Source organism: Oncorhynchus masou, chromosome 23 (assembly GCF_036934945.1).
Source record: "Oncorhynchus masou masou isolate Uvic2021 chromosome 23, UVic_Omas_1.1, whole genome shotgun sequence".
In the NCBI taxonomy this organism is placed as follows: Eukaryota; Metazoa; Chordata; class Actinopteri; order Salmoniformes; family Salmonidae; genus Oncorhynchus; species Oncorhynchus masou.
In genome coordinates, this window is record NC_088234.1 from 27241049 (window position 1) to 27254564 (window position 13516).

Consider the following 13516-nt stretch of genomic DNA (forward strand, 5'->3'; position numbering starts at 1 on the left):
CTCAAGCCCATAGAAAATCTTTGGAGGGAGTTGAAAGTCCGTGTTGCCCAGCAACAGCCCCAAAACATCACTGCTCTAGAGGAGATCTGCATGGAGGAATGGGCCAAAATACCAGCAATAGTGTGTGAAAACCTTGTGAAGACTTACGGAAAATGTTTGACCTCTTTCATTGCCAACAAAGGGTATATAACAAAGTATTGAGATAAACTTTTGTCATTGACCAAATACTTATTTTCCACCATCATTTGCAAATAAATAAATTAAAAATGTGATTTTATGGATTTTTTTTCTCATTTTGTCTGTCATAGTTGAAGTGTACCTATGATGAAAATTACAGGCCTCTCTCATCTTTTTAAGTGGGAGAACTTGCACAATTGGTGGCTGACTAAATACTTTTTTGCCCCACTGTACATATATATATATATATTCGTGAAGCTCTCTTGTATATATGTATATACAAAAGTATGTGGACACACCTTCAAATTAGTGGATTCGGCTATTTCAGCTACATCCGTTGCTGAGGTGTAAAAAAAATCAATCACACAGCCATGCAATCTCCATAGACAAACATTTGAAGTAGAATGGCCAGAATGAAGAGCTCAGTGACTTTCAAGTTGGCACGTCATAGGATGCCACCTTTGCCACAAGTTAGTTCATCAAATTTCTGTCCTGCTAGAGCTGCCCCTGTCAACTGTAAGTGCTGTTATTGTTTAGTGGAAACATCTAGGAGTAACAACGGTTCAGCCACGAAGTGGTAGGCAACACAAGCTCACAGAACGCGACCGCCGAGTGCTGAAGCGCGTATCATGTAAAAATCATATGTCCTCTGTTCCAACACTCACTACCGAGTTCCAAACTGCCACTGGAAGCAATGTCAGTGCAATAGCTGTTTGTCGGGAGCTTCATGAAATGGGTTTCATTGGCCGAGCAGCAGCACACAAGTCTAAGATCACCATGCGCAATGCCAAGAATCGGCTGGCGTGGTGTAAAGCTCACCTCCACTGGACTCAGAAGCAGTGGAAACGCGTTCTCTGGAAGGATAACTCAAGCTTCACCATCTGCATTTAACGGAGGAATAATGGTCTTGGGCTTTTTCTCATGGTTCGGACTAGTCCAATTAATTTCAGGAAAGGGAAATCTTAACACCACATCATACTATGACATTCTAGATTATTCTGTGCTTCCAACTTTGTGGCAACAGTTTGGGAAAGGCTCTTTCCTATTTCAGCATGACAATGCCCCCGTGCACAAAGCGAGGTCCATACAGAAATGCTTTGTCGATATCGGTGTGGAAAAACTTGACTGGCCTGCACAGAGCGCTGTGTCACGACTTCCACTGAAGGTGGGTTTTCTCCTTGTTCGGGCGGTGCTCGGCGGTCGGCGTCGCTGGCCTACTAGCCATCACCTATCCATTTTTCCTTTTCCGTTTGTTTTTGTCTTTGGTTCATTCACACCTGGTTTTCATTTGCTTTAATTTCTGTGTGTATATGGTTCCCCGCTTAGGGTTTGCGGGATTATTTTCCATGTTGCTTGTTGAGGTTTTGCTTCCTCAGTTTCTTCACGTGTACCGTGTGTTAAGTATAGTAAGGAGCGTTGTTTTTATCCTTCCGTGAGTAACTGTGTGTTCCCATGTCTTGGGCGTTTATGGACATTGTACCTGTACCGTTTTGGGACTTGCCTATTAAAGACGCTACATTGACATCTCTGCTCTCCTGCGCTTGACTCTTTCACTACCTTCAGTACGATTACGCTGACCTCAACACCATCGAACACTTTTGGGTGGAATTGGAACATTGACTGTGAGCCAGGCCTAATCACCCAATATCAGTGCCCAACCTCGCTAATGCTCTTGTGGCTGAATAGAATAAAGTCCCCGCAGCAACGTTCCAACATCCGATTCCCAGAATTGTGGAGCCTGTTATTTGTAAGGGCCGACACTTGAGTAGAGGAGCAGGTACGGGGAACATTTAATGAGGAACAGACATGGAACAAGACAGGAACAGCATCAGCACACGGGTAACACAACGACATACAAACATTAATCCTGAAGCAGGGAACAGGGCATGGGAACAGACATATATAGGGGAGGTAATGACACAGGTGATTGAGTCCAGGTGAGTCCAATAATTGCTGATGTTGCTGACGGGAGAAGGCAGGTGTGCGTAATGATGGTGGCAGGAGGGTGTAATGATGGGGAGCCTGGCGCCTTTGTGCGCCAGGGAGGGGGAGCGGGAGCAGGCGTGACAGTTATAGCAGCAAAGGGTAGACCAACTCCATATTAATACCCATGATTTTGGAATGAAATGTACGATGAGCAGGTGTCCACATACGTTTGGTAATGTAGTTTATATATACTGAACAAAAATATAAACCCAACATGCAACAATTTCAAAGATTTTATTGAGTTACAGTTCATAGAAGGAAATCAGCCAATTGAAATATATGCATTAGACCCTCATCTCTGGCTCACCCACAGGGGAGCCAGATCCGCCCATTCAGAAATAGTTTTCCCCCACAAAAGGGCTTTATTACTGACAGATATACTCCTCTGGAACCCCCCCACTACTCAGACAATCCCACATATGTGGAAGCCGGATGTGGATGTCCTGGGCTGGCGTGGTTACACGTGGTCTGTGGTGGTGAGGCCGGTTCGATGTACTGCCAAATTCTCTAAAACAACATTGGATGCAGCTTATGATAGAGAAATTGACTTTCAATTATCTGGTAACAGCTCTGGTGGACATTCCTGCAGTCAGCATGCTAATTGCATGCCCTCTCAAAACTTGAGACATCTGTGGCATTGTGTTGGCACAATATGCACCTGCGTAATGATCATGCTGTTTAATCAGCTTGTTTTGTTTAGCTAGTTAGCTAAGTTAGCTAGCGAGCTAGCTTACAAACCTGCTCAAATTCTAATAACGTTTCAACTTTATTCATCATTCGGTGTTCTATATACGTAGAACCTTTTGGTCCTTTGGACGAGAGTAAAGAACCCTTTACTAAAAAAGGTTCTATATATCCAGTAAGGGCCAAGAAACTTAAGGGTTCTATCCCTAGTCCATACCCCAGAGTGTAATTGGGATTTTTTTTATTTATCTACAGCTAGCAAAATTGTTGCATGTTGCATTTATATTTATGTTCAAAATATATTGAACACCTTGTCTATCCAAAAGCGTATGCTTTTATTAATCACAGTATTATTCTAGCTAGCATTTAGTTTGCAACAGTACAGGTTTGTATGAACCTTGCTGTTTGCCACTTAGACCTTGACAACAATGTTGCAAAATATGAATTTGATCTTCCCCTTGACATAGTGGTGTCGGACATCACCTAGCAATTTGACTAGGCAATATCATGCAGCAGCATCATTAATATGATCATTAATATAATATAAACGTCAATGGAAAAGAGCGTTAGCTGTCATTTGAGAGTTTGATGTGACTGGGTAAGCTTTTGTTAGCTGTTTATTTCAGAAATCCCCACTACACTCTGGGGTATGGACTAGGGATAGAACCCTCAAGGTTCATTGCACTTACTGGGTATATAGAACCATTATTAGTAAAATGTTTTTTAATCTCATCCAAAGACCCAAAAGGTTCTAATATAGAACACCGAAATAACCCTTTTTTCAAAGAGTGTAATACATATTCATTCATATTCATCTTCTCCAATTTGTGCCACTTTTATGTTGCAACACCTTTATAGCATTTGTAGGTACAAAAAGGTACAAAATACAACAGACTCAATACACTTTTCATCCCAGACTTCCTAGAATTGACTGAGAGAAAGCCTTAGCAGGAATCAAATTCTCAAAGGGCACTCCATCCCTCTCTAGCTAATTGGGCTCATAATGATAATGAAGTGGAATGATAATGTATTAATATTATTGCCAATGTTCCTCTGATACTGTACCTGTGAAACTTGAAATTAGACTACAGTGATTTTTACATTTGTTTCATAGTAGAGCCAAGCAACCATACTCTTATCTCTACAACACAATATAACTGAATTATTCATGTTTTGAGTCATCTTAACCACCAGCTGGCTCTCTCTCTCTCTGTGCATAGCAATTGAGCCTGGGGATTAGGCTAACGTTTAAGAGATGCATTGAATTTGTTTCTGAGGTCGGGGTATGGAAGAAAACTCTGATTATCTCAAATAAGCAATCTTTCTCATCCGTAAAATAATTAGCCTTGACCAAGTCTTTGCTTGTGTGAACCAGAACGGCTCATAGGAGCAGGAGCCTATCTCCTCTCCTCTACCTTACCTGTCACCCTAGACCCACTTCAATTTGCATACCGCATCAATAGATCCACAGATGATGCAATCGACATCGCACTGGTTAAGAGGAATACCTATGTATGAATGCTGCTCATTGACTATAGCTCAGCTCAGCATTTGAGGCCCTAGGTCTGAACCCCACCGTGTGCAACTGGGTCCTGAACTTCCTGAAGGCCGCCCCCAGGTGGTGAAGGTAGGAAACAACACATCCACTTCGCTGATCCTCAACACTGGGGCCCCACAAGGGTGCATGCTCAGCCCCCTCCTGTACTCCCTGTTCACCCATGACTGCGTGGTCACGCACACCTCCACCTCAATCATCAAGTTTGCAGACGACACAACAGCAGTAGGCTTGATTACCAACAATGACGAGACAGCCTACAAGGAGGAGGTGAGGGCTCTGGGAGTGTGGTGCCAGGAAAATAACCTGTCACTCAATGTCAACAAAACAAAGGAGACTCCAGGAAACAGCAGAGGGAGCACCACTCTATCAACATTCACGTGACCGCAGTGGAGAAGGTGGAAAGCTTCAAGTTCCTCGGCGTACACATCACTAACAAACTGAAATGATCCACCCATACAGACAGTGTGATGAAGAAGGCGCAACAGCTCCTCTTCAACCTCAGGAGGCTGAACAAATGTGGCTTGGTACCTAAAACCCTCACAAACTTTTACAGATGCGCAATTGAGCGCATCCTGTCGAGCTGTATCACCATCTGGTAAGGCAACTGTACCACCCGCAACCACAGGGCTCTCCAGAGGGTGGTGTGGTCTGCCCAATGCATCACCGGGGGCAAACTACCTGCCCTCCAGGACACCTACAGCACCCGATGTCACAGGAAGGCCAAAAAGATCATCAGGGACAACAACCACCCGAGCCACTGCCTGTTCACCAGGTTATCATCCAGAAGGCGAGGTCAGTACAGGTCCATCAAATCTGGGACTGAGAGACTGAGAGACAGGTTCTATTTCAAGGCCATCAGACTATTAAATAGCTATCACTAGCACATTAAAGGATGCTGCCTATATACTGTACATAGACTTGAAATCACTGGCCACTTTAACAAATGGAAAACTAGTCACTTTAATAAAGTTTACATATTTTGCATTACTAATCTCATATGTATATACTGTATTCTATTCCATTCTACAGTATCTTAAACTATAACGCTCTGACATTGCTCGTCCATATATTTATACAGTTGAAGTCGGAAGTTTACAAACACTTAGGTTGGAGTCAATAAAACTCGTTTTTCAACCACTCCACAAATTTCTTGTTATCAAACTATAGTTTTGGCAAGTCGGTTAGGACATGTACTTTGTGCATGACACAAGTAATTCTTCCAACAATGGTTTACAGACAGATTATTTCATTGTATTTAAATTCCAGTGGGTCAGAAGTTTACGTACACTAAGTTGACTGTGCCTTTAAACAGCTTGGAAAAGTCCAGAAAATGATGTCATGGCTTTAGAAGCTTCTGATAGGCTAATTTACATCATTTGAATCAATTGGAGGTGTACCTGTGGATGTATTTCACCTTCAAACCCAGTGCCTCTTTGCTTGACATCATGGGAAAATTAAAAGAAATCAGCCAAGACATCAGAAAAAAAATTGTAGACCTCCACAAGTCTGGTTCATCCTTGAGAGAAATTTCCAAACACCTGAAGGTACCACGTTCAGCTGTACAAACAATAGTATGCAAGTATAAACACCATAGTATAAACACCACACAGCCGTCCTACCGCTCTCCTAGAGATTAACGTACTTTGGTGCGACAAGTTTATTCAATCCCAGAACAACAGCAAAATACCTTGTGATAATGCTGGAGGAAACAGGTGCAAAAGTATCTATATCCACAGTAAAACGAGTCCTATATTGATATAACCTGAATGTCCACTCAGCAAGGAAGAAGCCACTGCTCCAAAACCGCCATAAAAAAGCCAGATTACGGTTTGCAACTGCAACTGCACATGGGGACAAAGATCATACTTTTTGGAGAAATGTTCTCTGGTCTGATGAAACAAAACTAGAACTGCCATAATGACCATTGTTATGTTTGGAGGAAAAATTGGGATGCTTGCAAGCTGAAGAACACCATCCCAACCGTGAAGCACGGAGTTGGCATCCATACCTCTTTTTAATAACATTGAAAAGTGTGCTGTATTCACATCTCTCCCAAATGAAACTTTGTGAACGACTGTGTTAATCACTTCAAGCAGTAGTGGGCCTAATTGATTCTAACATTTTAAATAGACCTCAGGAAGAATACCATCCCATCCAGGTGATTTGCCTCTACTCATGCCCTTTTGAGTTCATTGAGAGAGATTTGGGCTCCAGACAATTTGGCCTCTTCTGTTGAGAGAAGACAAGTACTTAATTTTTTTAGAAAGGACTTAAAAACCTCTTTTGGCTAGGTGGGCGTCCCACCTCGCCAACATCCGGTGAAATTGCAGAGCGTGTAATTCAAAATACAAAATGTGTAATATTAAACATTCATGAAAATACAAGTGTCTTACATCGTTTAAAAGCTTAACTTCTTGTTAATCCAGCTGCTTTGTCAGATTTCAAAAAGGCTTTAATGGCGAAAGCATACAATGCAATTATCTGAGGACAGCACCCCACATACAAAAGCATTAAACATTTTCCAAACAAGCAGATGCGTCACGAAAGTCAGAAATAGCGATAAAATAAATCACTTACCTTTGAAGATCTTGCTCTGTTTTCAATCCCAAGGGTCCCAGCTACATAACAAATAGTCGATTTGTTCGATAAAGTCATTCTTTACATCCCAAAAAAGTCCGTTTAGTTGGTGCACTTGATTCAGTAATCCACCGGTTTCCCTCGTTCAAAATGCATACAAAGGAATCCAAAATGTTACCAATAAACTTTGCCCAAACAAGTCAAACAATGTTTCTAATCAATCCTCAGGTACCCTAATATGTCAATAAATGATCAAATTTAAGATGGAGAATAGTATTGTAATGAAACAGCAGGGAGCAGGGAGCAGATCTTGAACTCTCAACCTTTGATCCCGAGGTCCGGCGTGCTATCGACTGTGCCGCAAACGCATGCTCATGTGGCAGAGTCGATTTCCCCGCTTATAAACCCAGGGTCGTTACACTACTCCCTCCTTTCAAAGAGTGCGCTAGCTTTTGGCTCTACGTCTTACAGGAACACGCTCACCGGCCAAGCACACGCACTGTTGTGGAGTCCGATCACTTCTGACATCAATGTAATGAAACAGCAGGGAGTAGGTCTCGTACCCTCGACCTTCGAGCCCGAGGTCCGTGGCGCTATCGACTGTGCCGCAAAAGCATGCTCGTGCGGCAGAGTCGATTTCCGCTCTTATGAACCCAGGGTCATTACAGTATGTTCATTACCGGAGATAAACAAAACGAAGTGCGCGCCCTCATCCACGCACGCCACAATACTACATCCAAAATGGGAGCCACCTAGAAAAACTACAAATTCTAGCTAATTAAAAAAAACAAGGCTGAAACTCTTTCTAAAGACTGTTGACATCTACTGGAAGCCCTGGGAACTGCAATCTGGGAGGTATTCCTTTGATTTTCCCATAGACAGCCATTTCAATGAGTGGTGACCACAATTTTTTTTTTAATCTGGATGGATTCTCCTCGGATGTTCGCCTGCCATATCAGTTCTGTTATACTCACATTATTTGAACAATTTTAGAAACTATAGAGTGTTTTCTATCCAATACTATCAATTATATGCATATCCTAGCTTCTGTGCCTAAGTAGCAGGCAGTTTACTTTTGGCACCTCAGCCATCCAAACTTCCAAATACTGTCCTATATCCCTAAAAAGTTTTATGTCTGGCTTGGTGTGGATTTACAATCAGAGGTGTACTGTTCTTTATAGAAGCGGGAGAATCTTTGATTGATTATTTTGGGTTCTGATAATAACTCCACTGTTTCAGATTCAATAGTTGCTATATCTGCTAATTGATCAATACTACATAGCTTTTGGCCAGTAAACGACTAGAACGATTATCATGGATGTAATGGTTGAGTCTAACTAGATGGATGGCAAATTCTGCTCTGTGTCTTATCAATAAACTACATTCTGTCTTGACTTTGGAAAGAGTAGATGCTACCTGGTCTGAAAGGACTGTTTGTTGAGAACGTTCTAATGCAATTAACAACATTTCCAATCTTCTTTAATTGGGATTTATTCAAGACAGATGCAAATGCAGTTGCATTGTTTGTAATAAAACTTTTGGTGGCATCCAATAGAATCCAGGATTCATCGACTGCATTTGTATTGATCATTATGAATGAATTTAGTTCAATTGATCACAGAATGTAGAATTTTGTAGTAATGAAACGTTGAAACGCCATCTTGTGGCTGTTTTAGTCGATTCTAAGATTTAAAGTTGGCAGTAGTAGACGTTAGACAAGCTCAAATGTTGAAATTCTATTTTGTTGATTCAAGAAAATAGAGGGGTAGATAATAGTATGACATCGATTTCTGATACTGTTTTATGCCTGTTTTTGTAGAAAGTGTACTCTTTTGCTTCAGGATTATGTGCTCGCCAGGTGTCAGAAGTTGTGACCAGAGAGTATATACTGGAGAGCCTTGGTTGAGTATGCACTCTAGTTGGTGTTATTAGATTTGTCTCGCATGTCCAAAATGGCATTCATGTCTGTCCCAATAACCAGATGGAATTCCATTAATTCTAACCATATGCTATTCAGAGAACCAAAAAACATAGGATCATATGCATTTGGAACGTACACATTTTAATAATGGCAATTTTCTTTCCATTATGGATACATTTAAGGAAAGTGATTCTGCATTCTTGGTCTTCGCCTTTACCCGAGATGCTGATTTTGAGTTTCTTATGTATCATTACGATTACAGCTTTTGTTTTGCTTGGGGCTGATGAAAAAGCAGCTACTGTAGTTGGTACAAGTGGTTCTGCATTCTATGTGCGTCCTTATGGAGCAGGTGTGTTTCATGGAGCATTGCTATATCAATAAGGTTTCTTGCTAGGATATCAAGACAGCTGGAACATTTGATAGGAAAATGTAGGCTTTTCAAATTCCAAGAGAGAATAGCTAGCATTGTCATTGTTTTTCATAAAGGAATGTTACCTAAAGACAATAATTATGTTATCAATATATCTCCTCAATGCCAATCAGACACACAGTCCATTTGTAGGTATGACTCAGCCAGGGATTGAACTCCCAACCATCCAATCTCAGGACAGACACTCAAACCACAAGGCCACTGAGTCAGTATTTCCCATAACAAGCTAATCAAAGATGGAAAACCATATCTCTAGATTATAGCAATTATACCAGTGTTATTTGCGTAAATATATCTTGATTACATGCATCTGAGTCTCTCTCTCCCCCACCAGTCCTGCTTTTCTGCAAATATCATTTCAAAATGTTGCTGCAACATAATACATTTTCAGCAAATAAATATTCAGTGATTATCTTGGCGACACACAGTACCGGTCAAGAGTTTCAGAAGACCTACTCATTCAGAGGATTTCCTTAATTTTTACTATTTCCTACATTGTAGAATAATAGTGAAGACATCAAAACTATGACATAACACATATGGAATCATGTAGTAACCAAAACAGTGTTTAACTAATCAAAATATTTTTTCAATATATTTTATATTTGAGATTCTTCCAATAGCTACCCTTTGCCTTGATGACAACTTTGCACACTCTTGGCATTCTCTCAACCATCTTCATGAGGTAGTCACCCGGAATGCATATCAATTAACCGCTGTGCCTTCTTAAAAGTTAATTTGTGGAATTTCGCTCCTTCTTAATGTGTTTTAGCCAATCAGTTGTGTTTTGACAAGGTAGGGGGGTATACATAAGATAGCCCTATTTGGTAAAAGACCAAGTCCATATTATGGCAAGAACAGCTCAAATAAACAAAGAGAAAAGTCTGTCAATACTTTAAGACATGAAGGTCAGTCAATGTGGAAAATTTCAAGAACTTTGAAAGTTTCTTCAAGTGAAGTTGCAAAACCATCAAGCGCTATGATGAAACTGACTCTCATGAGGACCACCACAGGAATGGAATACCCAGAGTTACCTCTGCTGCAGAGGATAAGTTCATTAGAGTTACCAGACTCAGAAATTGCAGCCCAAATAAATGCTTCACAGAGTTCAAGTAACAGACCCATCTCAACATCAACTGTTCGGACGAGACTGTGTGAATCAGGGCTTCATGGTCAAATTGCTGCAAAGAAACCACTAATGAAGGACTTCAATAATAAGAAGAGACTTGCTTAGGCCAAGAAACACCAGAAATGGAAATTAGACTGTTGGAAATTTGTGCTTTGGTCTGGAGTCCAAATCTGAGATTTTTGGTTCCAACCGCTGTGTGTTTGTGAGACGCATTGTGGGTGAACGGATGATCTCTGCATGTGTATTTCCCACCTTAAAGCATGGCGGAGGAGGTGTTATGGTGTGGGGGTGCTTTGCTGGTGACACTGTCTGTGATTTATTTAGAATTCAAGACACACTTAACCAGCATGGCTACCACAGCATTCTGCAGCAATACGCCATCCCATCTGGTTTGGGCTTAATGGAACTATCATCCAGTCTGTGTAAGGGCTATTTTACCAAGGAGAGTGATGGAGTGCTGCATCAGATGACCTGGCCTCCACAATCACCCGACCTCAACCAAATTGAGATGGTTTGGGATGGAAAAGCAGCCAAAAAGTGCTCCGCATATGTGGGAACTCCTTCAAGACTGTTGGAAAAGCATTCTAGGTGAAGCTGGTTGAGAGAATGCCAAGAGTGTGCAAAGCTGTCATCAAGGCAAAGGGTGGCTATTTGAAGAATTTCAAATATAAAATCAATTTAGATTTGTTTAATACTTTTTTGTTTACTACCTGATTCCATGTGTTATTTCATAGTTTTGATGTCTTCACTATAATTCTACAATGTAGAAAATAATACAAATAAAGAAAAACCCATGAACGAGTAGGTTTTCTAAAACTTTTGATTGTTAGTGTATGATAATATAATTCTGTTCCCATGCAGTTCCAAAATGCTTTGTTGATAAATAAGCCCTAAACAATTCCCTCAAGTGAATTATCTATTAATGAGCTTCTCACTGGTGGCTGCTGAGATTATACCAATGCCAGGTCTGTAGGGAAATGAAATATCAACATAATGAGATGGCACAGAGCTAGCATCATATTGTAGCTGTTTATCTAAAAGCCGTTGGTGATCACGTCTCGTTTCCTGTATTCGTCTGTGCCACTACTTACTGTATTTCTATCTTGTACAACATAGTTGTCCTTCCTTATAAACTTTTATCATTCAATATTTTACCTATTATATTTACTTGGGTAGACAGTACATCTGTTCCATAGTATGCTATGGACATACTGTAGTCATTATGCAATCCCCTATAGTTTGAAAGCCGTTGAATGATGAAATGAATTCTACATGATTTGTAATAGTGCAATACTGCCACCCAGTGGCAGAAGATAGACATTGTAAACAGGCCTAGTAAAATTAGTTCACTCTGTCTTTGTAATTGGGCATGAAAGCCCTCTTGCTGGACAAACTAAAATGATTTACAGTAGAGTAGTGTTGTGAGGCCCCCACTTAACAATACGTGTCACTGATATCTATGGTAGTTACACAGGTACAGTACAGCACTGGTCACACTGATTTGTTATAATTATTATGTAACAATGTCAAATTACACTGTACCTGCCTATGGTACTGACATAAATAAATATATTTTGGAAGCATAACATGTGTATACACTAATAGCCTATTGTCTTGTACTGGCAGAAACAACACTAGGACATAAGATGGTGCCTTACCACATGAGAAGTGGTCACCTGAGAGTTAGGGTTTTCAGGCCTTTGTTCCAACCAAACACCAACAATCCTGATTAATTTCATAATCAAAAACATGATTAGCTTGATCAGGGTGTGTATGTTCTGGGCTGGATCAAATGCCTGGACACCCTGAAGGACTAGCAGTGGTGGAAAAGGTGCTCAGTTGTCATACTTGAGTAAAAGTAAAGATACCTTCATAGAAAATGAGTAGTAAAAGTGAACGTCACCCAGCAAAATACTACTTGAGTAAAAGTCTAAATGTCTTTGGTTTTTAAATATACTTAAGTATCAAAAGTAAATGGAATTGCTAACATGTACTAAAGTATCAAAGGTAAAAGTATAAACCATTTACAATTCCTTATATTAAGCAAACCCGAAAGCACAATTTTTTAATCTTTTTTTAAATTGATAGATAAACAGGAGCACACTCCAACACTCAGACATCATTTACAAACAAAGCATATATGTTTAGTGAATCTGTCAGATCAGAGGCAGTAGGGATATCCAGGGATGTTCTCTTCATAAGTGTGTGAATTGGATCATTTTCGTGTCAAAATGTAACGAGTACTTTTGAGTGTCAGGGAAAATGTATTGAGTAAAAAGTACATTATTTTCTTTAAGAATGTAGCGAAGCAAAAGTTGGCCAAAATATAAATAGCAAACTAAAGTACAGATACCTCAAAAAACTACTTAAGTAGTACTTTAAATTATTTTTTTTACTTAAGTAGTTTACACCACTGAGGACTAGATAGATTTTGTGGCCACCATAAAGACATGCTCTATGCAAAATGGTAGTAGAGGCTACATTGCTGCCCTCTTCTGACTAAAGAATTACATTATTTCATTCTCACTACAGTCATTCTCACTACTGGGACCTCTACTGGTCTCTGAGATCTAGCTATAGCTCTGTGCCAACAGTATACTGTAGCTCCTGGGCTTTGAGCCATAATGGATTAACAGCAGAGTTAGACATGACATTGGCCTTATTGCACTTTCTTGCAAATTATGTGTATTCTCAATGGGCTCCAGATGAGTGTATCAGGGTGACTCGTTTAACAGTGAGGACACGGAGACACTGTTAACAATGAACAGATCCTCCTTATGATTCCCAGCCATTTGTGGATATAGGTCTATCCAGATGGTGTCGTGACAACATCCATGTGTGTTGTTGGGCTTTTGATACAGGAAAGCTGGGTTACACATCCTTTGACCAACGGCAACTCATGTAATAACAACAAGCCAACCTTTTAATCTGCAGCATCTTAACTTTTGACACCTGCTGTCCACAGACTGCTCAGGATCATCCTGCAATCAAATATTACAACATTACTGCAACATGTTTTAAATAAGCACTTGAAAATGAGACACTGTATATCCT

The 13516-nt window shown here is 40.4% G+C and overlaps 1 protein-coding gene across 1 annotated transcript in view; it reads left to right on the top strand.

Moving 5' to 3' along the window:
• Window positions 1–909: 909 nt before the first annotated feature.
• LOC135510088 (homeobox protein HMX1-like) overlaps window positions 910–13516 on the top strand; it is a 34857-nt gene continuing 22250 nt past the window's right edge. Inside the window, exon 1 of the mRNA XM_064930881.1 lies at window positions 910–985. Coding sequence (XP_064786953.1) covers window positions 910–985 — 76 coding nt within the window. The remainder of the gene's footprint in view (window positions 986–13516) is intronic.